The 24,581-nt window shown below is 35.8% G+C and overlaps 1 protein-coding gene across 2 annotated transcripts in view; it reads right to left on the bottom strand.

Moving 5' to 3' along the window:
• Positions 1-286: 286 nt before the first annotated feature.
• Positions 287-24,581, bottom strand: part of LOC146435284 (adhesion G protein-coupled receptor A3-like) — a 256,900-nt gene continuing 232,605 nt past the window's right edge. For both annotated transcript variants that reach the window (XM_085065134.1, XM_085065135.1), the window contains 2 exons: positions 7,490-7,585; positions 287-4,345 (listed from right to left, as the gene is read on the bottom strand). In XM_085065134.1, the coding sequence (XP_084921260.1) occupies positions 3,124-4,345; positions 7,490-7,585 (1,318 nt within the window). In that variant the 3' untranslated portion in view covers positions 287-3,123. The remainder of the gene's footprint in view (positions 4,346-7,489; positions 7,586-24,581) is intronic.

Genomic DNA, 24,581 nt, shown 5'->3' with positions numbered 1-24,581 from the left:
TTTTTTTTGGATGAAATTCCTCTTGCTTAATCTTGGACAGAAAGTGAACTGTAAAATTTGTTCAATCATTTTCATGTCATCAGTGAATCCCCAAAACAAAAACTGATTTTGAAACATGTTACACGTGTATGTCCACGAGGAATTTACTAGGACAATATACCTCTTATACTCTGGTTATTTCATTGACTTTATTTTTATAGGGAAGAAAATCAGGTAAAGTAGTAATGGTTCACTGACTATAATTGACCAAAACCCCACAATAAATCAAAACCAGACTTCCAAAGCATTGAAATTATCTCATTTATCTTAAGGAACAAAAAAAAGTCAAAAGCATAAAAAGCATTTTGGTCAAATTTGATGTTACAAAACATTTTTATATTTATTTAATATCATGTTTCCTACTCTGTAGATATACTGTATATTTTCTGAAAAAATAATATGCAAACAGATTATTGCATAACACATCTCTTCCAAATTAGCCCAGAAATATTCACTAAATTAATTTTTAACACAATAAGAAAAGTGTTTTAATATTTTACGTTTAAATTCCAGAGAGTTTTATCACATAAGATATTCTGAGGAAAGCAGCACCTATTTACTTCTTTGTAAGCCATTATGAAGATGAAATTGGCCTCAGACAAAATAACAGAGGTGATTAAAACACAAGCTGAATAAAGGAGCTTACTGAGTGGATTCTTGCAGAGTGAGTATTTCATCTTGACTCTGTGTGTGTGTGTGATATTTTCCATGATGTTCTACAGACCTCCTACAATTTTACTGTTACAGAATATACATATAAATAGTGCTGAGACACAGAGAAGTGGATTTCACATTATGTCTATGCTTATTTAGGGCTCACTGTCTATGTGGAATGAGTAAAAGGAATATTAAAAGAAAACGATTATGAAACAGAAAATATTTCAGTATGCAAACAAAGAAAAATACTGTATTTTAGTTTAGAGACAGTTCAAGCATATACAGCATATACATAATAAAGCTCAGTGGTGTTTGTTTTTTTTTTTTTTGTATTAGCTAAAGAAGCAGTCATGAAACTGTTGAATATTGGCTTAAAACTTGACAACCACCTAGTGCATTCTTCTTGCTCACCTTTTAAAAATACACAATCTGAGATGGATACATTGCACTGCTGGATTTTACAATATATATTTCAAATTTACAAAAATACAGAAAAACAAGATTTCTTGCACTCAGATACTGAGCATTAACCCTTTGAGTACTAATTCCCACCTGCAACACTGCAGAACACATTCATCTGACTTACATGTTTTTATAACATTCTAACAATTATAATTGTCATCTTTATGTACACTATTAGGAAATTTATTCCTACATATTAAAAAAAAAAAAAAAAGAAGGTAGAGTCTAATAAACTGCTAATAACGGAAGAATATGGGGCTGAAGTATGTGAAGATTTCTGCCGCATATGCACAGAGAATCGCAGACTGATGGTCTCTCAATGGAATTTTCTATTTCGTCTGCAGCAATTACATAAGTCTGTGTGGAGACATTACAGCAAACTTGTGTGGCCATACAGAATTGTGCTTTTTCTCTCATTTCTGGATGCACTGTTCACTTTCCACTGTAGACATTTTTCTCACAGCTCTATGCTCCCATTCACTTTCTGAAATCTATTATTATTCTGCACCCTTCCTGTTTGTAAAAAGTGGTTTTATTTCATATAGGGATAATTCTGATGCAGTTCTATACTGTGAGTTGATGCTTTGTGCCCAGATGTTCATGGAAACATGAAAAAATCTTGCCAAGAGCCTTTTTAATAGAGAATGCTACTGACCCTGGAATGCCCTACAATTCAGCAGAAATCATGAACACAAAGAACTTCTCTGAAGGTTAAATTTGCATTAAAGGATTAAGACAATCTGAAATTTTCTAGGGGAAGAAATGGGTTTTCAGAAAGCAAGTGGTGAAATTAATAGATGAATTCTAAGAAGGTGTATTTTTGGAAAATTACTGAACTTCCTCCTTCCTGACAACTCTGGACTACATTGATCATGTAACTAAATAGACAATATCATATATACAGTATCTTTGAACTAGAGTAAGCTACTTTAAGAAAATAACTGTAGTCCTCAAAGAGTTAATGATAAAACTGCTCTACCTTAACAGATGTGGAAAGGTTGCTGTGGAACAGCTTACAGATTTGTTTAAAAGGCATACTTTACAAAGAAGTGTAAAACTTGTTGAGACAATTGCTATTACACCGCACAGTGCCACATACAATGAGTAGTGCATGCTCTGTAAAGACATTAGAGTGGACCCTTATCAAAGCTATCATATAACCTTATACAAAGGATTGTGCCACTTAAACTAGTGCAGAGTGATTTCTTTTTCCTGTAGATTTATAATGCTCTAGATTAATATCAATAGGGTTTTTCACAGCCTTGTACAACACTTTTTTTTGTTTTTTTTTTAAACACGTGTAACACTAGAAAACAGCAAATGGTATATCCTGACGAATGTCATGCAAAATACAACCAATACAGCACCAAAGATGTAACAGAGACATTACCTAGCACTTCTCTCCGACAAGAAAAAGGACAGAACAGAGACTGTACACTACATGACTTTACAGGCCATATGCTACAGAAGATTTTTGGAGGCAGTATCACTTTTGTAGATCTAAAAAGCTGCAATTTTATAAAATCCTGTTTATCATTTCTACCATAGCCACTTCTGATTAAAATCTATGGCACAGTAATAATATTTTTCTACAAAAATAAATAAGTAAAAGTTTAAGATGCTGATATGTTTATAAAAAGTGTCTGAATTTACTACAGAAAAAAAAGTAAAAACAATGAATGAAAATTATGTTTCTAAAGAAATGTCATCCTGTATAACAAAAGGATATTGCCTCTCTTATTCAATTGTCTAGACTTCATTTTCTCATTATCTTTCAGCATAATTTTATAACTTTTAAAAATAACTTCACTTTAAAACTGTCACTAGCTCTCTCTTTTAGACACTTATTAAGAAGATGAAAAGCTGTACAATTTACTGATGAGCTACACAAACATATTGTCATGTTTATTCTGGAATAAAAACAAAGATAATGATGGTTTAGGGCAAAAAATGATGGCCCATGAACTACACAGTAGTTTCATTTTTCCAAGGGCCAGTTTTGATATTTCCTGTACTATCTGAGCTGTATATCATGGCTTCATGCATGTTTCCCTTGAGAATTCCGTTGTGATTTGTTGTATTAAATGGCAATGACTGTGTCCGTGGGTGCATTTCAAAATGAGCTGGGTGGTGCACAGTGTCACTTTCTGGCATTTTACCACAACTATATATTACAGTACTCGCGTCGCTGCTCTCGGGCTGGTTGACGGTAGGGTAGGGATCACTTTTGGAGCAGCAGGCCCGTCTGTGACCCGACTGGCTCTCGTGTGTGCTGTGGGGACTGTCTGTGTGGGAGCTGTGGATGCTGCCGTCAATACTCGAGGGGATGTGATAGGCGTACTCTCTTTCCCCTGCAGACCTGTGCCGGCTGAAGTAACGGGGCTTAGTTCTGCTTTTCAGACATCTATGAATGTGCATATTGGGTCTGAAGGTTCCCTCGTTGTGGACGTGAATGTGAGCTTCATCATCGAGCAGCTGATCACAGTGCATTTTCGCACAGCACGGCGTCACGGGGGACAGGCAGTTAACATGGTTCTGAACTGCTTGCAGGTTGGTGAGTTTGCAGTGGCTCGCTGCTGGGTGATTAAACACAGCTGACTTGTTGGGACATGGGGATTCCTGAAGACAAGGGGCGTGAACTTGAGTGTCACCGTTGACGTTCATCTTTGGGCGCACATTCACTTGCACAGAATAGGTGTTTCTTTTGGACGGGCAGCAGGACCACCAGCAGTGCCACACATCGTCTCGCTTTGCACAGTGATGGATCAGGATGAAAAGCCCCAAGGTCACGCAGAAGGCTCCATAAAGACAGCTAAATATCATATCCAAGAAATGACCTTGAGATACTGCAAGTGCTCCAAAGGTCCAAGTGGCAGTAAACAGGAACAAAGTGAATGCTGCGGCTCGAAGCTGAGCCTTAAATGAATGCTCATTTTCCAATAAGGAAGAAGAAATCATGGAGCAGGTTGCCTGGGGAACAGACACAGAGTCTGTAATATGACCATGGCCCACATCAGTACTTGGCATTCTCTGCGGATCTTCTGCCTTTTCCTTTAGCTCATACTTGCGTTCAGGATGGCGCTTCAGCTGCACGTACGTGCAGAGAAAGTAAACACAGGTCACCAGCACAATGAATGCCACTGGCCCGTAAAAAGCACCCAGACTGGGCTCCCAGGCCATCCAGCAACTGAAAACAACAGAAAGAGAGAGTCAAAAACATTTCAGAGCCCACATCAGATGTGATGGACAACTGAGTCAATGTCTGACTAGTACAACACAATGGTACTCAGAAGTTCAAATTGTAGAGAGGAGTATGTCTCTAATATTAATTAAGCTGAGCCATCACTTTCTAATTTTTTAATAGAATTATATCTATCGTGTCATTTACAGAATATTAAAACTGACACTTTCCAAGAAATGTAGGTCAGTTTAGACTCTGGAATTGCAGGGATGTATAAGACCATTTATATCAACTCTTTTTTCTACTATTAAAAATGTCAGTACTAATACTTTGATTAAAAAGCAAATGAGGCATAGTTTATACACTCCATGTGAGCAACAGAAATGTACAGATTTCAGTGGTTTGTATCAACCAACATTGCTGCAAATTCTTAAGCATGAAGATTGTTCTTATAGAGTTTTCTTCTTGCCAGAGAACAACCTGAGTACCAAGAGAGGCTGAAAAAAGACTTCCAGTCGCACTGTCACCACTTTTTGCAGTGAGCAGACTTGAAAGATATATGCCATTTCTGAACTCTGCACTGTTTCCAGAGTTCCTGGGAGTTCATCCATGTCAATTTGATTGTCCTCAGAAAAATTAAGGCAACTGATGGTCTCTCTGTGATGCGTTGGTAGCAAAATATCATTGCAGCATGATCACAGTTTGCTAGGCTTTAAATAATAGAACCATAACTGTTTTAGAGCAGCTTAAAGTAGCTCACAGGCCAGTATGAGTCTAAGAGGACTCTCCAGAGGGTGAATGATCTGATCAAACAAACACGAGGGAAGAAAGCACTAATGAAATCCTAGATTGAAATTGGCAGAACACGGTTAGAGGGAGAAGGAATATTTACCTAGTTTTGACTCTTCTCTATGATCTGCTTTTAGCTATGGTTACAGACAGGGAACTGAGCTGGCAGTATAGGCTGGTACAGCTGCTATTAGGTTCTTACATCCTAAATATTGAATGGATTTCTGGAAAGAGGAATAAGTTACTTTATCTGTTGGACTCGGACAAAAAGTAATGGGCTTAAACTGCAGCAAGAAAGATCTAAATTAGATTTTCTTAAAAGTTTCCTAGCTGTTAAGAAAATTAGGATAATAAGCTGTTGGGATGAAATGTGGTCTATCCATTATGGGAGCATTTAAAGTACCTCAGATAAATAACTGTCAGGAATGGTTTGGATATAGCTAATTTCCCACTGGGTCAGAAAGACAGACCAGGTGATCTGTCATTATGATTCCAGCTCTAAAAGTGACAATGTGTGACACTTCATATTCATTTAGGCATGTGTGATTAGTTGCAGTTCCTCCAGTTCCAGTGAGGAAACTTCTGATATCACATTCTTGTCTAGCCAGGAATTATCTACAAGTTACTATAAAAAGGGCAGAATGACATTTTCTTCCAGGCTGAGAACCTCTCAGCTAAATAGAGACAGTCCCACTGGGTATTACAAGAAGAAACTGCAGAATAATGACTTGGAATTTTTGAAACCTCAACCTTAAATAGAAACATACACACATGTTAATGAACTTAGAGACATTAAAAAGAGTATAAAATTTGCTGTTGGACGGGCACAAGAAAGGATTCCCTAAAAGATATTTGTGAAAAATAGGTTAAATTACCACCTATACTTAATTGGGTAAGCAGAGAACACAAAGCTACAAGAACACTTGAAGTAGATTTGAATGCTGCACATTTGATGCAAATTGGAGAGGGGAATGCTCCCGAGTGGAACAGTCTCATGAGATGCTCTTATTTCAAGCTGAATCTCATTGTGGATCACTTAGAAAATCTATTCTGTAAAATAAGTTCAAGTTTGTGCATTTACATTTATCAATACCGTAAAAAATGACAAAGGCACGTAACTCACTATGCTGCCTTTGAATTCGAAGTTATCTTTTTACTCAGTCTTATAACCATTCCTCATCTGTCCCTTGTTTTCTCTGCACACTGTGGCACCAGGTATTGATTTGCTATATTAACATGATTGAAGAAGTATATCCTCAGTAACTACACGAAAATGAAAAATGTCTCACATTTATGAACATAAATAATAGAGTTTTATAATACACTGCTGATTATAAACTGACTGTTTAACTGGATAAATTTGAATAAATATATGAATATGAGTTGAGCCCTAGGCAGAGCAAACAGCTAGCCATGGTATGCACTGATTTCTTACTGGAATTTAAATTTCAATTACCTATAAAAATGTCTTTAAGGAGCCAGATGCTCACTTATGAACCTTTCTCCTTGGCTACCACTTTTCATGCTCAGAACATAACCAGTTTCAAATGTGGTACAATAGATGCTCAAAGCAGTAACTAAGAGTGATGTCCTCCAGAGTATTAGTGCTGCCAGAGTACTAAAATATCCATTAGTGTGCCAGTTACTGCCATGCTGATCTGTTACATACACTGTATTTGACTTCGCAGTCTAATTCACTTTCTGCTATGCTTTTATGGAAAGACTTATTGCACTTTAGTGATACCTCATGCTTGATGCCAAGAATTAAGAATTGATAACAATGTGATGCCTGGAGAGCTTGTGGAGGTCTACTGAGCACCTACATACACACAAGGACATGAGAGAACTATGTCAGGATTGCAAGACATTGTGACTGGAACATTTCCAGGTGGTGAAAATCCAAAATATTTGAGTTTTAATGGAGGGACAGGGTGGAGGAGATGGGGAAGAGATTTTTACTTGTCCTTTTCTTACATCATTATTTGTAAATTGCTCTAAGTCACCCGAAGGATATAAAATCAAAGTAGATAATGAAATTAAAATATTTAATTAATTAATAGCTGCATTAGATATGCTATTCATTAGGTATTTTTAATATCTTTCACTTATTCAAATGCAAATGAAGAGTAACTCTGTAAATGAAAGGTGATTGTATTGCCAGTAATGGAGTCAAATTAGTGGAGGTGAAGCAGCAAGCTGCAGATTAAGACACTGCTCTTTCACAGCTAAAATTCAATAAAATTTCATAACAGATATCATCCCAAATTGCATGCCTGTACCCTTTATGAAGTCAGCTACATTTATTGGCATAAGAAGAAGAATATTTTCCTTAAGAGTTTTATGGTAGTAGTTTGTACTTACTATGGTGCATTGCCTTCAATCCCATAATTATTGATATTGGTTGCTGCTGTAATCCCACATATAATGAACGGAACTCCACCACTAATCAGGTAAAATCTGTTGAGAGATAATAACTGATATTTTAATTTGCCTGATTTGTAGTTGAATATACTTTTTAAGTAATTGTACCTTCTTGAAGTATTTTGGGAATAAAATATTGCTGATACATTAAACATGTCCCTAAAACCAGAAAAGCAAAGAGTGAAGTATTGTCACAATAATCAAGTACTCTATAAAGCACAGAGCAGAAAGCTTAATTTTGAATATTTATATGGACCCACTTTTAACAAACTCTTGATTTGCAACTTTAGTAAATGTAGTTATTATTGAAGTAATATGAAAAACAAAACCCTGTCTAAGGACAGAAGCTAAATCCCAAATAAAGTTATTCCCCTCACCTAGATATTTATATTTAATAGTTATTAAAAATGTAAGCATTATAAATTAAAAATATTCAGGCAAAGCAGTTTTATTCACTTTAACATGAAAATGTTCCCAGGGAAATCCAGTGAAATCACAGAAACCTTTTCGCATCTCCCACATGATGAAAGAAATAAAGCTCAGCCAAAGAGAAAAGGGGCAGTCCTCTTGGTAAAATGTTTGGGTTTATTTCTGCACAGGGAAAAATCTGAAGAAATCAGGAGGATTAAGAAATCAGGAGGATTTGCACATACCTCACTTTTCTTCACTCTTTCAATACCCCACCTTCCAAATGCATTAATATGTGAGCACTTCTAAGGCTTCAGCAAGATCTCAAAAATACCCAAGGAAAGTGTTAATCCTTCTGTAAAGACTTGTATTGTAAGGCAGAAAGCACATAGTTTCACACCCCTTTAACTGGTAAATGCCACTGAACTACCTGCAGGCAGCAGTCATTCCCATGTGTGGTCATCAGGCCACTTGAAAGTCCTAGGGGATCTCACGGAATTTGGCATCCTTCATGCCTATGTCTAAACTGAGCAAAATGAACCATCATCACATTTTCCATTTATATAAGCAAAACACAAAATTATGCCTGGAGCACAGCATTTCCACTGCTGTGGTCTCTGAGGTGGGAGCACCAGCCTCCATTCCTGCAGCTGGAAGCGATGCTCAGTGGCAAAGGGGAAAATGTTCCACTGCACCTAGGAGCTCAGCTGGTTCTCTGAAACCCTGACTCATTTCCTGCCTTAACCAATGCTCCTCTGTCAGCGGACAAAATTTGTTTCTTTTCAAGCCACTTCTTTGGTGTGGAAAATGTGCAGGGATACAGACACTTCCCAGTCACTGCTGCTGTGCTGTCCATCAGGTCTAAGAGGAACCTGGTAACGCATGGGACACTTTCTGATCAGAATCTAGCCACTAGTTTTCTATAATGTATTATAACTATTAGGAAATTTTACAGTCATTTCCAGGTAGGATTTTTACAGAAACAGAGTAATAGTAAGATTAAGTAAAACAGCATTTAATTCCAGCTCAGAAGTAGTGTTAGAATCTCTTAACCTCTTTTCCCACCTCCTTCCAAAGCAGAATTATGTGTCAGACCTCAGAAAATCTCATGTTAGCATTTATGGTCAATCTTTGCCCTAATGGTCTAAACTGTAAACCGACCAAAGAAAATCATATTTTGCATTTATCAGGAAGCCCTTCAGATTTTATAAAGTGAAAGTCACTGAGTATATATTTTTTCTTCAACTTTGCTTATTCTTAAGAGCTCAACAAATTCCAATGAACAAGCTGCCATCCTACAAAATCCATTCATTCACTGCAGTTTAATGATTGTAAATATCTTTTGACTTGAGCTTGTTGAATAAGCTAGTTTAATAGCTTATTATATTTTTAACAAAGACATTTTCAATGGTATTTTTGAGACTCAGAAAATTACTAGGGCAAAGCAATGAGGCATAGAAAAGTTAATCCCAATTTATCTAAGTAATAGTAAGGAGAAGAAAAAATAGGAATACAGAAGTAAGTACACAAAACTGCACTTCAAACTTGTCTGAAGTGATTACACCATAGAATTTACCTAAAATGCAACCTATAATTTCATTTTTTGCAGTGCCACCACTTTTTACAGATTGGATACATACATATAAATCAATTCTTATCTGAAGTTTCAGACAAGCCAGTATCTGGGTGTTAGATAATCTACTTCATAGCTCACACTTTCAGCAGGCTGCTGAACACAACAGTAGCAACAGATGTTCTGGAAGCACTTAGCTACACAGTGCTGCAGAAATGTGGCAAAATGCAGCCAAATTCCTGTTGTGGTGCAGGGCTAAGGGCAAGAAAATACATTCTAGAAATGACATAAGGTGAAGTCAAATGATTTCAGTGTACCTGAGGTGCACTGTGCTGATATCCAGCACATCACACTGCCTGCCTTGTCTCAGTGGGAAAAAAAAAGGGAAAATAGCAAATAGAACTGACAGTGTATACAAATGATTCTTCATTGATGGGTTCAGGATTCTTAAAGGGTGAAGAGAAATAAAAGCTGTCGAATAGAAGAAAAGTCAGCAAGAGAGGAATAGGATTAAAATAGACTGAAGAGAAAATACAATGAAAGATGTAGAAGTTAAATTAATTGTAAGAGCAGAGGTGCATACTCTTGTCCATTTGTGTGTGCTCATAGATACCTTAAACAGTATATAAACAAGAAAAGACCATATTGCAAAGTCACCGAAGAAAAGAAACATTGATCAAGAAGCTTCATATATATGTTAGTTGTGAGGAAGTACTCTTGCAATTAATAAATTTAGACCAGTCTTTTCAGACATTAATTTTTAGGCAATCATCAGTTGTTATCAATTTCTTTGTTTTCCTGCAGATTAAATGAATAGGGCAAATAATGCTGAAGAAAAAGCTGCAGTAGAATTGATAGGGCATAAATAAAAAGTGATGAAAATGTAGATAATAAATAGCTATTCTTCATACTTCTAGAAAACCTTTTATCTAAGAGAATCAAAGGGTTTTTAACATTAATTAATTTAGCCTTACAGCCCCCTGTGTGATCTATAAACAATGTTGTCCCTGTTGTACAGATGAGAAAACAAGGAGAGATTAGGTGTTCAAGGCCATGCAGAAAATGAGACTCCTTAGCCCCCATCTTATGGTTAAACACAAGGCACTGCTGAAGGGATTGGGATAATCATGCCATCGAGGATTCTGTCTCCAAGCTCTCTCAGTTCAAGCAGGAGCAAGAAGAATACAGTGTTACCTGAATGATCCCCTGATTAGGGTGGTGCCTTCCCAGTATTCACTAAGCCTCACCATCACCTGCCTGTTATTCCTGCAGAGCCTGACTTGCAGAGGAGCCTGTGTGTGCTGTTCCCTGTCAGCCCAAACACCAACATTCACTGCTATTTGGTACAGCAACACCTGGGCTTGTTCACAGAACAGGTTTTCCAGCCCAGTTAAGATGGTCCAAGTGTAAGGGCTCCAACTGGAGAGATGCTGGGTTCTGCTTCTTGTGCTGCTGCAGCCAAGTTTTGGTCTCTTTCAGTCATACAAGAGGAAAGAAGTATGGGGCAATGCTCCTGTCCAGTAATGCTTGTTCACAGTATAAAGCAGTAATAAAGCAGTACCAGAAGTGTGAACCTTGCAGACTGAGCAAGTACATGCTTTTCAACCATCTTTGCCCCTCACCCCAAGAATATTTCCTTATTTTAAAAAAATTATCCATCCTTTTCCTATACTATTTGGCAACCTTTCATTTACTATTTCCTCTTATGATTATCTTAGAGTTCTAAATCTTTAAACGTCTATATCCTTTGGTTCAGTAAGCAGATTTTGTCTTCCAATTATCTCTTCTACTTCTGAGTTAATGTACTAATTTTTATCATTACATCAGTGGGCTCTCCCCTCTTCAAAAAAGAATTTCCTCTGCTTGTGTTACTCTTCTTCCATTCAAGAGCACAAAGAGTGATACTCAGGCTACCAGTAATGGAACTCTGTCTGCATCAGTAAGAACAGAGATGTGACTCTTATGATGAAGACAGACAACCCAGAGATTGGCTGTAGCCATGATAGCCATGCATGCAGCTCTTTAAAGTCTAGGGAACCTCAGGGAGAAAACTAAAATCTTTTTTACAGCTAAAATTTTATCTTGACATGCAGTTAAGTTATATAATATTTTAAAATTGTTTTACAGGGAAAACTATAAACTATGTGTAGGATGATTTGGGGCTTTGAAGCAACTGCCAAGCCTTTGCTTCAATAGCCCTTGGGAAGAGGTTTTCAAATTTGTACATTGTTGTTGCTGGCCACCAAGGGATGTCCTGATGATTCCTAGCAGGCTTTTACATCAGCATACATTTATTTACTGAGGCTCATTCTATCACATCTTCACTAATATTGTTATCCAAGCTAATTAGATTAAAACTAGCCTGGTCGGCCTCAGCAGGATGCACTTGCACCTCTCAGCTGCAGTGCAGGCAACACCTCCGGCCTGAAAACCAAATGATGGGCAGGATCTGAAGGGGAGGAATCACTCATTGGAAATTACAGGGAACCCCTAAGTTTCTGCTGCAGAGACTGCCTGAGACCAGAAAGTACAACATTTTTTACTCCATGCACTGACACAAACACAACTCCCCCAACAGAGCAGCAGACACTGCTGGAGGTGATGCCCCTCTGTTGACATCCTGCCTTACTGTTTTTCAGCTTCCTTTCGGCAAAAACTCCTCTTGTAAGGCGAACTCTACCACAAAATACTGGGAGCTACATGGCCAATCTGACAGAAACAGGATAATGTCAGCAAGAATGACTGCAATAGCCTGCGGGCAGCATCCATTCTGATAACTTAACATCCAGTATATTCTGCTAAGTTTATTTCCATAAATGTTACTTAGTAAGTCAGCAAGTAAAAGGAGAGTTCTACTCAGTGATGAATTTCTTGCTTGAGTGTCTGGCTATCCTCTAGCCCAAATTTCTTCCAGACTAAGAACCCTGACTCCGAATTTTTCCAAAAAGGAACCAGACCTTGGCTTTATGGGTGAAATGCAAGACTGACTATAAGGGTTTATTTCTGCAGAGGTTAGCAAAATGGCAATGTATCAGGAAGTGATTTAAAAGCTTCAAATAGTCTTTACTGCAGATATTACTTGATTAAAATGTATGTATATTTAACTGTATTCCTCTCTGCATGCACAAATCTAGAAAGGTACATGTTAGATATATATATACGTATAGATATATATATAAAGATACCACTGAAGCATTAATTTATTTTCTGCACTAATTTCTTTATTAGAAAAAAAAAATTATCAGTCTAGCTCTACTTATGTTTAGGGCACAGCTCATATAGGAAGAGATGTCAATCTAGTAGCCACTTGCAAAATAAACATGAAAATAAAAGAGGAGTCACAGCAAGATGACTTTCCCTTTTATTTTTCCTTGAGCTGGGATTTGATTTTAACATCTTTGCGGAAATAATCCATATAGAAAATGGTCATTAACTTCAGAGCTAACCAGATGCCACAGTTCAAGTACCCGGGAGGCAGGCAGACAGATAAGTAGCTGCTCTGTAGAAAGCTGAATTTATGAGCCTGATTTTCAAATTATTCTTCCTGAATTTTTCATGCACCACATCATTTTGTGATCCTTTTTCCTGGGAATTTTGATAAAATAAAAATAATGCTTTGTAGAAATTATGGGATTTTGAAAGGATACTTTTCCTTTAAGAAAAAATGCAACATAGTTTTAAATCTTATTCCCAGACAGTCTTGACTTGCAAACATATTTACAAATACCATGTTTGTTTTACTTAATGACCTTGTTGAATGGAAATAGCCTATATTTCCTTTGATGCTTTTCTCCTGGCTGCAAAGGAGATCTAAATATGGAGAATACAGGTTAAAAAACCCCAAAAAACCAACCTACTAATAATGCTAAAATAAACTTTAATTGAGTCAAGCTTTAAATAGTAAATGATAGCACAAGTAAGGGTTGTGTGAAAACCCTATTTATCACCTTTTATGTGCCAATATTGTTATTCTCTTTAATTGCCCATTCACAGTCCACTTTTTTTTCCCAGAAGACGTTTCACTCATTCAGCACAGAAGAAATAAAGGTCACTGGACAGGTAGTTATTATTTCATTTTATATATACCCCTTCTTTCTAGATCTTATTGCAACTTAAGAGCTTTGCAAACATCAATTAATTAATCATCATAATGCCCTTTTGAGAATAGGTATAATCTTTTCCATTTAAAGGCAGACGCTAAAACAAAGAAAGATGAATATAAAAAATTGATTAGGAAAAGTCTCTGCAGATTTGTTTGCTCAGCTTAAGATGTCCAGGCCTCTATTTGACAAAACTAGTCTCTGTTTTTCTACTAAAATTGGCCATGAGAAAGGAGTTTAAATACTCTTCTTCATCTGTCCTCAGAGTCACTGGAACCTGGGCAATCAAGGGGGACAATGTTAATGTCAGATCTGAAACCTCACATATCAAACGGCTTCAAACCCATTTGCTTCTCTCCTGCAAGCTCTCTGCACTGGAAATTCACTCTGAGAGTCTCTGCCTTCACACCCATGGCAGATGATGTCTCAGGCACTGCCAGGCAGGGTGAGAGTTTAGCCCCTGTTGGTGGAGGCAGCCAAGAGGACTTCCATTCACCTTCCTTGGTTAACACCTTTCATGGCAAGTGCAGCCATTATGACTTATCCAGAATTCTGCAGATGAAAAGGAATTTACAGGCTGGTAGTACAGGTGCAGTTTGCTTTACCATGACCATGTATTAGAGACAGTCTAAGCTAGCAGAGAGGAGAGAAAAATAAAAATGCATGTAACAAAAAGATAAAAAATGAATTCAGGAACTCAAAAAAATGTTCAGAGAAAATTTAGAAGGAAGACAAAGGAGATTCATTTACATAGAGATAACTCTATTCTCTCTTGGTGAGCTAGACTAATTGAAGAGTTATTGTATCTGAGAAGAAAGAGACACCTTGACTTTTTTTTTTTTCCTATTTTATTGGAGAATGCCTTGGGGGCTGTTTGAAACCAAAGACAGAGATGATTCTTACAGTGTATTCCATGCTGCAGTTCAGCTCTATTGACTTCTATTCCTGCTTAATTTAATGAATAAATAACTTCAGTCAGGGTAAGCAGGAATCCATGCTAAATGCACTTCTAAAGGAAAGAAGTAAGTAAAATATTAAGCATCATGTTGATGAGAAAGAAAATATATTTATTAGTATTTCTTAAAGATTCAATATTTGAAAAAGTTAAAAAAATATGATGTTTGTAGAGAGAAAACTGTTTGAGATAATGCTTGGAGAGAAATCATGGGAGGAGAAATAACACTCATGCTTTGAGTGTTCTTTATTTGCACAATCATTTTATCCCTAGAGAACACAACAGCTCTTTCAATTCTGTTTCCACAGTTAATTTCTAGCAGTAAAATGGCTGATACTCTTGTTTGGAGGTATTCATTGCTACCTCATTTTTCCAGGCATTTGACTACTCTGGCGTAGAGCTGTTAGCTGAAATCATTTTGCAGTTCCAGTCTACTGAATCAAACACAACTGCTTCACTGAGCATTGCAGTACACCTCTAGAAAGTCAATTACCATCAGGATGTCCTTCTGCCTTTCAGAGGGGAGAAAAGAACCATTACCTATCAACCCTCATCAAGACAAGAAATTTTGATAACAGCCTATAGAAGACAATGGCATTTTATATAATATGAAAGTGAAATGAAAAGTAAAGCATGAAAAGATAATAAATGCTGTACTCTTATATTGTCACGTATTTAATACCCAGTTCACTTCATATTAGTATCAATGTCCTATGACAGTCAGTAGAACCACCTTGCATTTTAAAAAGAAAATATAGATTTCTTTGGTTTTACTTGAGGTAATATTTCATTAAGGCTGCCAAAAGAACCAAATGAAATTACTAACAGAACATATATTTTAATTTGGTTTGACTGTGAAAGTCACTGACAGGAGGTTCTGGTCTATGTTCTCCCACGACTAAATTTTTAAATCATATTTTTAAAAAGGAATTTATGTCAATCCTGTATTTTATTATGTCAGTCACCAACATAACTTCCTGTACTCCCCTGTGTTTCATGCGTTGTTGAAACTTGCTCTTTACGCAACATTTTTTTCTCAAGAAGGTTATGTCTTTCTCAAGAAGGAATTAAAAAACCCCAAAACTTTAAGCAGACCATTCAAGTCCCTGTTTTGTAGTTCTGTAGTTTTTAGATCACCTGAAAATACAGTATTTATAACTTTCACAGAATGAGAACCTTTTGAGAGTTGATTCAGAGGTTATTTATTCACTACTTGATATCCTTTTGGATTTATGTATGAAGCATATTTGTTGTATTAAAAAAAGATATTCTGAAGCATTAATTTTTATTATGAGCTATACTGCCAAGTTAGAGCTAAATAATTTCGATTGCTTGAGACTCACAGGTAATGTAGGAGTAATACCCTTGGTTTTATTTTCTGTTAAGTCCTTTCACTGCACACACAGAGAATAATTCAGAAGTTACTGACCAAGCAATCAATGTCATGAAGATGAGGAGTTTACTGGTAGACCAGATGCCTTGTTCTTAGACTTGCCCAGCTGAGCATTTAAGACAGGTGTGTGCTAGCAGACAATGAAAAGAGAATACAGGAGCTCCTGGGAAGTAGCTCTACAGAGATCACACTAATTCTATTCTTCTAAATTCATGTATTCTTTTCCTTTTCCTCTTACATAAGTCAATGATCTTGTATGAAGGGCAAGATCTTTGTTCACAGTGCCAGAAGGAGCTAATATTGTTTTGAAGAAAGCAAAAAATAGAAGAAACACTTCAAAGATGTGCATTTCCAAAGAAAACACATTGCTAATTTGCACATTTTTGGCAAGCCTTGTATCTTTCAATGCAAAATTAAGTCCCTGTTCCAGAGGGCAGGTGATAAAGAATCTTAGCTTTCTATACTGAACTTTTATGTGGGCACAGGAAAAACTGAAATTGGACTTCCTACAAATTTTGCAATTGTCTCTGGTGTCTAAAAAGTTACAAGGTCCCTTTGAGATCTTTCCCATAGTTATGCTATCTCTCTGTAATTTCAGCCTTCCCTTATGTCGAGGTATTTATCTTTGTTATTCACCTGCCCAGCCAGTCTTGTGGAACCTAGAGAAGTTTAATGATCTCTATCGATCTCAGACTGACTGCAGCCAAGTTATTAGACATGAAAAGCCTCAATGGCAGACACATCCTTAAACAGTTTCTTTAAGGAGATCAAAATATAAATAAGAATAAATTTCCATTTTTCCATTACAGATAATTATAGGCAAAACGTGAACATTTGAACTTTAGTGGTTCAAAGCCTAGCAAACAGGAATCTCAAATTCACTGTTTTCAAAAATGTCCTGCTTTTCTAAATTAAAACCACGATTTTTACTTTTGTTTATTGATTTCTGAATGGTGAATGTTACTGTTACTATTTGCAGAGAGAATATGGTAGTGAGAAAGCTAAAAAGCATATTTATCTTTTCAGCTGGCTCTGAAACATTTCAAGCATCTTATACAGCCTGTTTGATTCATACAGGCCATTAAAGTAATCTGTTTAGGAAATTTAATGTTGCTCCATGAAATCTGCCATTTCTGAAAAAAAACCTAAACTGTCTTTCTTCAATGAAAATGAAAATTATGGCTTCAGACATAATTGTATGTAAAACTGCTGAATGCATCAGCTGCTTTCTCTCACATAGCAACCAAGTGGTTGTTACTGTTCAAGTCCTCTCAAAGACTTTAAAATGATATGTGTTATGGCCACTGTGCAACAGACATATTTTTAATATTTGACAGAGTCATATTTGATATGTTGCTACGTTCTCATAAAGTGTTTTCTTATGAAGTTTACAAAACAGCGGAAAATTTAATGTCTCTAGATTGGTTCAGCATATCCTATGAATATTCTTAAATGACACCCATGCACCATACTCAAGACATATTTAGACTGTCTACATATAGAAAATACATGGAGGTATTCTGTTGGGCTTTAGATATTAAAACTTCAAATTATTAAAGCATTCTTACTGTTCCCGAGAATTTTACTAGTAAGATAATAAATACCTCATCTTCAAAGTATTGTTAATTATTAGATGCTACATCCCCAAATATAAACATTTAGTGTTTCAGGCTTCTGCATCTCTGGGTTTACAATTATGTGCTAATCACAATTTACTGCTACCTTCCATCTATTTAGGTAATTGGGTTTATTTTCAACTGCATGTATCTAAAATCTAATCACACAGCTATAGCAAGATGTATCCTCAGGCAAAGTGAGAGGACAAACAGTCTTGTTTAAGACATGAAGAAACCACACACTAAATAAAAATAATATCATTTTCGTTATTAAATCTTCTTGGTCTATGAGAAGTATTCAGTCTCAAACCCAGAGGGCCATTTAAAATTGAAAAGCATTTACGCAGAAGATCCATGGAAACCACAAAACCCTGTCTGTTGAATCTTTTTACCTACCAAGCTTTTAGTTATCAAACCCACATTTTTAGAGAGGAGATCAAAGAGTTTCCCAAAAGGAGTTTTTTCTGACATGAAAAGCATACATGCAGGTTTTGAATTCCTCTGAAGATGTCTGTGGTAAAGGAAGGGACTCTGTGTTTTAATTTGGTTCCCATTTTAAAATATTTTGATTTTTTAAAATAGTTCTAGTATTTTTAGGGTTTGCCACAGGTCATGAGCTGGGGAGGGAGCATCTCTGAAAGTTAAGAAAAAGTAGTACCCTTAGGTATCAGACATGACATTCACTCACACTGATGCTGCTTTCAATCATACAGAAAACCATCTGGAAACAGTCAGGTAGAGCCAGGGCAAGGCACAGATGTTATAATCCTAAGATACAACCTCTGTGCTCTCACATATAGATTCTGAAGGCACTACATTTTTGCTTTATTTACCAAGACTGCACAGTGAAAAACTGAAAATAAAGTATTATGTATAAGGTGCCTGTATAAGTTAAACATGTGCCTTGTGCCTTTTTGTTTGGTTGTTTTTTTTCCCTACCCTCATACTGTCTTTGTTCACAAACACTTGCTAGTAAAAAAATATCTCAGCCCTACAGAGCAGCAGGACAGAATAGAATGCTTCCCTCAAAAATTAAATTGCACTCCACAAAGACAGAGTTACTGAAAATTAATGCACCAGAAATCTAAAATGTGAAGCTGCAAAATATAGGTCAGGTAAAAAATTCAAACTATGAAGATAAAACATTTTAATTTTTTCAACCAGAATTTTTTCTGAATATCTCTTACATAATCAGTTCTAAATCTTGAGTTTATTTTCCTGTTCAGAATAAGAAGACACAGCAAAAAAGTTGTCATCAGCCATGAATGATAATTCAGTTTTACAGCTGACATTTGGAACATGCAGCTATTCTATATGCAACCACCACTTATGCTTTAATGAACTCATACAAAAAGAAAACAGTAGAAATCCAAAATATATTAATTTGATTAATTGTGAGTAACTTCTCTCCTTGACTTTTTTTTGGTGGTATTCCAGCGTTTTTAAGCACATTTTATTATCTCCTGTCTTTTTTCCCTCAGGAATCCTTAGTAATGACAGCTTTGTTTTCATGTATTTCAACTTGAAACATATTCCTCAATTTTGCTGGGATTGGGTGATTTTTAAAATTTATTTCATGCCAGGTTAGAGCCCTTATTCTTCATGTTTATGGTCCATTCTAGATGAAAGCTAAGAGGACAGAGAACCAGGACAAGAGGAAGAAGTCCTTGCAGATTTTCACAACTGGGCTAGGTGAGAACCTGAGCTAACTTTGGAGTTGGATCTGCTTTGAATGGAGAGTTAAACTAGATTACTTACAGATGTTTCTGCCAATCTTATTATTTTTATGACACTAGGATTAACTTATTATTCATTGTTATCTCTGCAGTCTTATGAGGGTCCATCCATACCAGCTGGCAATGCTGAGAGAAGGCTTCTTCAAACCACTGCTCTTCTACTATATATCAGTATGTAAACTGAAACATATGCACTACTCAGAGTGGACTAATTCACAGGTGCATGAGCATAGCTTGAAAAATCCTAAATTCTCTCAAATATATTCTTAATATTTTCAATATAAATGTATTTCAAATATTTTCAAATTTCAACTATATTTGCAATATAAATTTTCAAATAAATGTCTCTAAAATCTGAGTTCTTTCAAAGAGTACAATGCATGACCAAAATGTAACCAAGACAGGACATGGCTGAACTTAGAAAGAGACACCACTTTACATTTCATCAACAATACCTACAGCTGTGGCTATAGCCAGCCAAGGATAGTTGGAACCAAGGAGAAATTTATGTCTAAACCCCATGATTGTGTTTGATAGGTTGTACATCCATTAATTATCTAAGTGTTCCCATTTGCTTTGACCAAACTCCATGTGAGATGCAGACTTGCTTGATTTTGTACACCACAACTGCATATTCTTTTTCAGAAACTAATGTACCCTGTAAAGAACCTCAGTGAAGTTTCATCCTTAAAGTCTGCAAAAAGAAAAAGCCTACTTTTTGTTTGGTTTTTTGGTGGAAAAAATATTATAATAGGATTTATGCAATGTTATCCACTTCTACAACTTCAAATTTTTCATCTTGACAGATATGCAGGTAGCCAAGAACCTAAAACTTAGCAAGAAGGTGTTACTAAATGTAACAAGAAGCAAGGAAGCATTAAAACATGCTCAAAATAACTTACTTAGTTTTTATATGGTTTTAAGACTTTTGACTTTTTTCTGGAACACTTTCTCTTTCACAGTCCATAGGATGTAATTCAATCTGCTAATCTAGAGGCAGCAAAGAGCATTCTTTTTTGATATTATGTTAGAAAAAAGTATTATGGATTAGCCTGCTATTAACCCATAGAAAGTACTGTTCAATTAATGACTTAAATTCACAAAACCATGAAGATTTAGATTTATTGACAAAAATTCAGGTTGACATTTTGTCCTTAATTCACCCTATTGAAAAGTAAGAAACAAAGGTACAGTTGCATGAGTTCATGACTGTCAACCCTGATTTTTAACTTTAATGCTGAGAGGTTTTGCTGTTGTCGGTCTTAGTCTTACTAAGCTGAGCTATGGAAAATCTTTTATGTATGATGATGGCATGAATGTTTACTTTTTCCTATTGTTTAAAAACTGACATACACAGAAATCTATTTCTGGTGATCTCTATCCCAGATTTGAAGCAGAAGCAAAAAGAAAGGTTTTCCATCATACACAAAAAGGTCAAAAGGTAAGTTTTTAAAAAATCATTGGAGTTTTTTTGAGCACTCAACCTGAAGTGATCATGAAACTTTGACAGAAAAGGCAGAGATAAGAGTTATTTTTATAAACATTAATTTAAAAATACTAAGTAAAAGCTAGAAATGATATGTCATTTCCAGAATGTTACTAACATGGATAAAAGAGATTTGAAAAGGAATAAAGAGCCATCTTCACAAAACTGTAAGAGCATCTCATTGCTCAGCTTTCCAGGTCAAAAGGCTACCTAGCTTTGCTAGGTACAATAATTGTTATTTGACTTAGCAATGCCAGAACCTCAGAAGGAAATGTTCTCAGTAGTTGGAAAACACTCTCTTAGAAGCACGAAGAGGGAATATGGATAATTGGTTGCTTCTTCAATACCTCTAATGGAAGACTGAGAGATACAAATTTAGACAAATAGACAAATTTAATGTCATTCTTATATAAGACAATAACATGAATATAAGAATCCACATTAAACAGTCCAAAATGCCTTATCTATAATGATAGCCAGCACGGAGTAACTATTCTGCAAATAACAGAAGTAGTGATTTGCCCACAGACCCTGTTCCTTATTTTTGTGATTCACGAGAAAGAGTTTTAGAGACATCAGTAATTCCAGAAATCAAATTCCAAAGTGGTATGCATAAATATTTATTGGAAATGACCTCTGCCTGTAGAGGTACTTTTGTTTTCTGGGGATGTCTAAAGTTCATCCAATATGGAGAAGCAGCAAGATCATGTGATCACTCATGACATTTTCTTGACATTGCTCATAAATACTGTAAAGTAAACATAAATGATCTTCAGTAATCATGGTTCTCTTACCTCATAATCAATAGATAAAACAATACTAGGTATCTCTCATTATCACTAAATAAGTCAAATATCTTTTGTGCTCAAGTTTCCTTTCACAGAAAAGCTCACCAATGTTCGCTTTCTGATAAACTTAAAATCTTGAGTGATTCTCTGAGAACTAAGTGTAATCCAATAATAATGGCATTATTCCTCTGTCTGAATGAGTACTCAGTCAATATAGGCATAAAGTTTAATCTGGACATTCTGTTTTATTAAGGTATGTTAGATATGTTGAAATTATTTTAATCTGTATCATTAAAATTACAGAAGATTTACAAAAAATTATTTTTAAGTAGCAATAAGCAGCATTTTCCATCTATGAACCAAAATCTTCTTGTGACTGAATATGTGTAACTCCCACTGAAAATCCATTGTGGGTGCTTGTGCTTCAGAGCAGAAGGTGGCCTAATTTTTTGCTATGTTTTATACAGTAAGGTGGTACCTGAATAAAAATACCTGGAGGATCAGCAGCCAGTTTCTACAAGACTCATAACATTTCCAAACACTGAAGGCATATTTGGAACACATTAGTTTCAAAGTCTCATCTGTCAGAATTCGCTTGCATAATGAAACACAAGAGTTTCTTGCGAGACCAATGAGACTGTAGCGAATAATTCTGAGAATTTGTACTGAGAATTCAGTAGCAAAAAAGGGTTGAAAAATGAAAATACTGTTAGGGAAAAATCCTTGGTTTACTAATAACAGAAGTGCAGGGCAGGAATGAACATCAGGAGATCATTTAGTCCACTCAAAGCTCTGAGTCAGGGTCACATTAAACACCTGCCATGACTGGCTTGGCCTTACCTAACCTATGCTTACCAATTGCTTGGGACAGAGTTCCCACAGCCTCCCAGGTAACCTGTTTTAATTGCCATCTACTCTCATAGTTAGAAATATTTTCCTAATATTAACCTATTTACCTTTTGCTGCAATTTAAGCTTATTATTTGTTGTATGATTTTCTCTTTCTCAATTTAATGCCTTCTCATTTGGAATTTTTAATGAACAATAACTTGAAAAGAATCATCCACATTTCCAGTGATGGGTTTCAACTACTTAGGATGTACAATGTCAAGGAGATCAGTGGAAGTTTGTGTATAATTTTCCATGGTGTCTCAACTCAAAACCAAGTGAATTAATCTAATGCAGCTTTTCCTCCCAAGACTTTTAAGCCCTCCTTCCAAACCGGCATAAACTAGAGATTATCACACATATTTGACAGGAAGTATGTATAGAATAAGCCAGGTCTGAAGCTGAATTTGCAACAGTTATACAGAAATATGCTCCAACATATTTAATGTAATATGCACATCTGTGGATTTCACCAGTTTTGTTTGTCCAAGGAATATATTTTCATTTCCTTGAATTTTGCCATTCATTAATAAAGGAAAATATTCTGAAACATTAAAATTATGTATTTAAAACGATCACTGCTCATATATATACATAAGTGCATAAATATATATATATTTGGGTTTTATTGCTAGTTTATTTTAACATAAGGCATGTACTTTTTTTTGGTTTTTTTTTTTAGCATTTACTCTTGGAATCTAAGAATATCTTTTAGCCAAAATTCCTCTATGGAATAGTGGCCTGTATTGGTAAATGCAATACCTATGACGTCCTATGCCATGCTATAATTTAAATGTAGAGTGATTGCACTGTGCTGCAGTAATTATCAGAGTATTGCACAATCCTATATGACACTATTGGCTGCCTGCAGTGTTCTAGTTTCTGTGACATTGCCGTTTGTCAGTCTGCACAACATACTTCATAAATCTTCATGACTTATGTTTTCCTGCAACATCACTGTTTTTATTACAGTTAAACTGGATGTATACAGATGCCTGCTCAAGAGACAGGTGTCCTGTAACAAACTTTGAGTTCTATCATTCTCACAGAATAATTTCTGTAAGAAAGAGTTTGTATCTGATGTGACTATTTTTCCTCAATAATTAATGAGTGCAATCATCTACCATTAAAAGTCAGATAGTCTTTTCTGTAATTGTAGTGAATATAATTTCATGCAGATGGGAATGCTTAGTTCTTTGTCCATACAATTACAATAAGCACACTTGAAAAGATCTTATGCATTTATCTTTACAGCATTTTTGCATAATCAACTTTAATCTATATGACACCAGAGAACCATCTGAGAAAATATTTAGTTCTCTCAAATCTGATAAAGTTTTCTACAAAGCCCCCATTGGAGTCTGAATATATTATCTTCTAAAAATCCTTGAACTTGTAAAATTTCCAATCAGCATTTTACATTTTGCCTGGAGCAGCATATCAAAGCATGGAGCATTTTATCAAGCTTACCCACCCTCTAACTTACCCTCTGCAATTATGTATATGACTAGCTCAAATGCTAGAAGCTACTGAGGCAAGGGATAGTGTGACAAGAATTCTGAATTTCCAGGAAATACCTAGATGTGAACTCAGGATAAAAGCAGCTGAAAATTCAATCTCATACACAGTTCTGCAGATCAGCATGTTGCAGTTCCAGCCTTTCAAAGCTGAAAATATCATAGGAATCATTATAAGTCTGCATGAAACTCATAACTTTGAAAGCCTGCAAATGCCACAACTCATGTAGTTAAAATTTCTAAGTCTGAAGCCCATAATGTCCTCATTAAATGACGAGGTATCACTGAGGTGTGGTAATGTTCTTTTTTTGCCTGTGTTTGTCAATAGCTGTAGCGTTGGAGAGACTTTCAGCTGAATGGATCTAAGTGACTTAATATGCTCTTTAATAGCTTGTTTACAAGTAGTAAGTTGACTTATGTTTCTTTTGCAATTCTTTTCTTCTAAGTAGCTCAGACACTGTTCTTTAAACAAAGAGGATAAAACTTCACCTCCTACCTCAACTTCTCTTAAAGATTTGATATTATTGCATTTCTACTCTGAAAAGTGTCAACATTGTGTGTACCTCACCTGTA

This window comes from Lichenostomus cassidix, chromosome 6 (genome assembly GCF_008360975.1).
Source record: "Lichenostomus cassidix isolate B80296 chromosome 6, HeHo_3.0, whole genome shotgun sequence".
NCBI classification, from domain to species: Eukaryota; Metazoa; Chordata; class Aves; order Passeriformes; family Meliphagidae; genus Lichenostomus; species Lichenostomus cassidix.
This window is presented reverse-complemented; position numbering and strand designations above follow the sequence as displayed.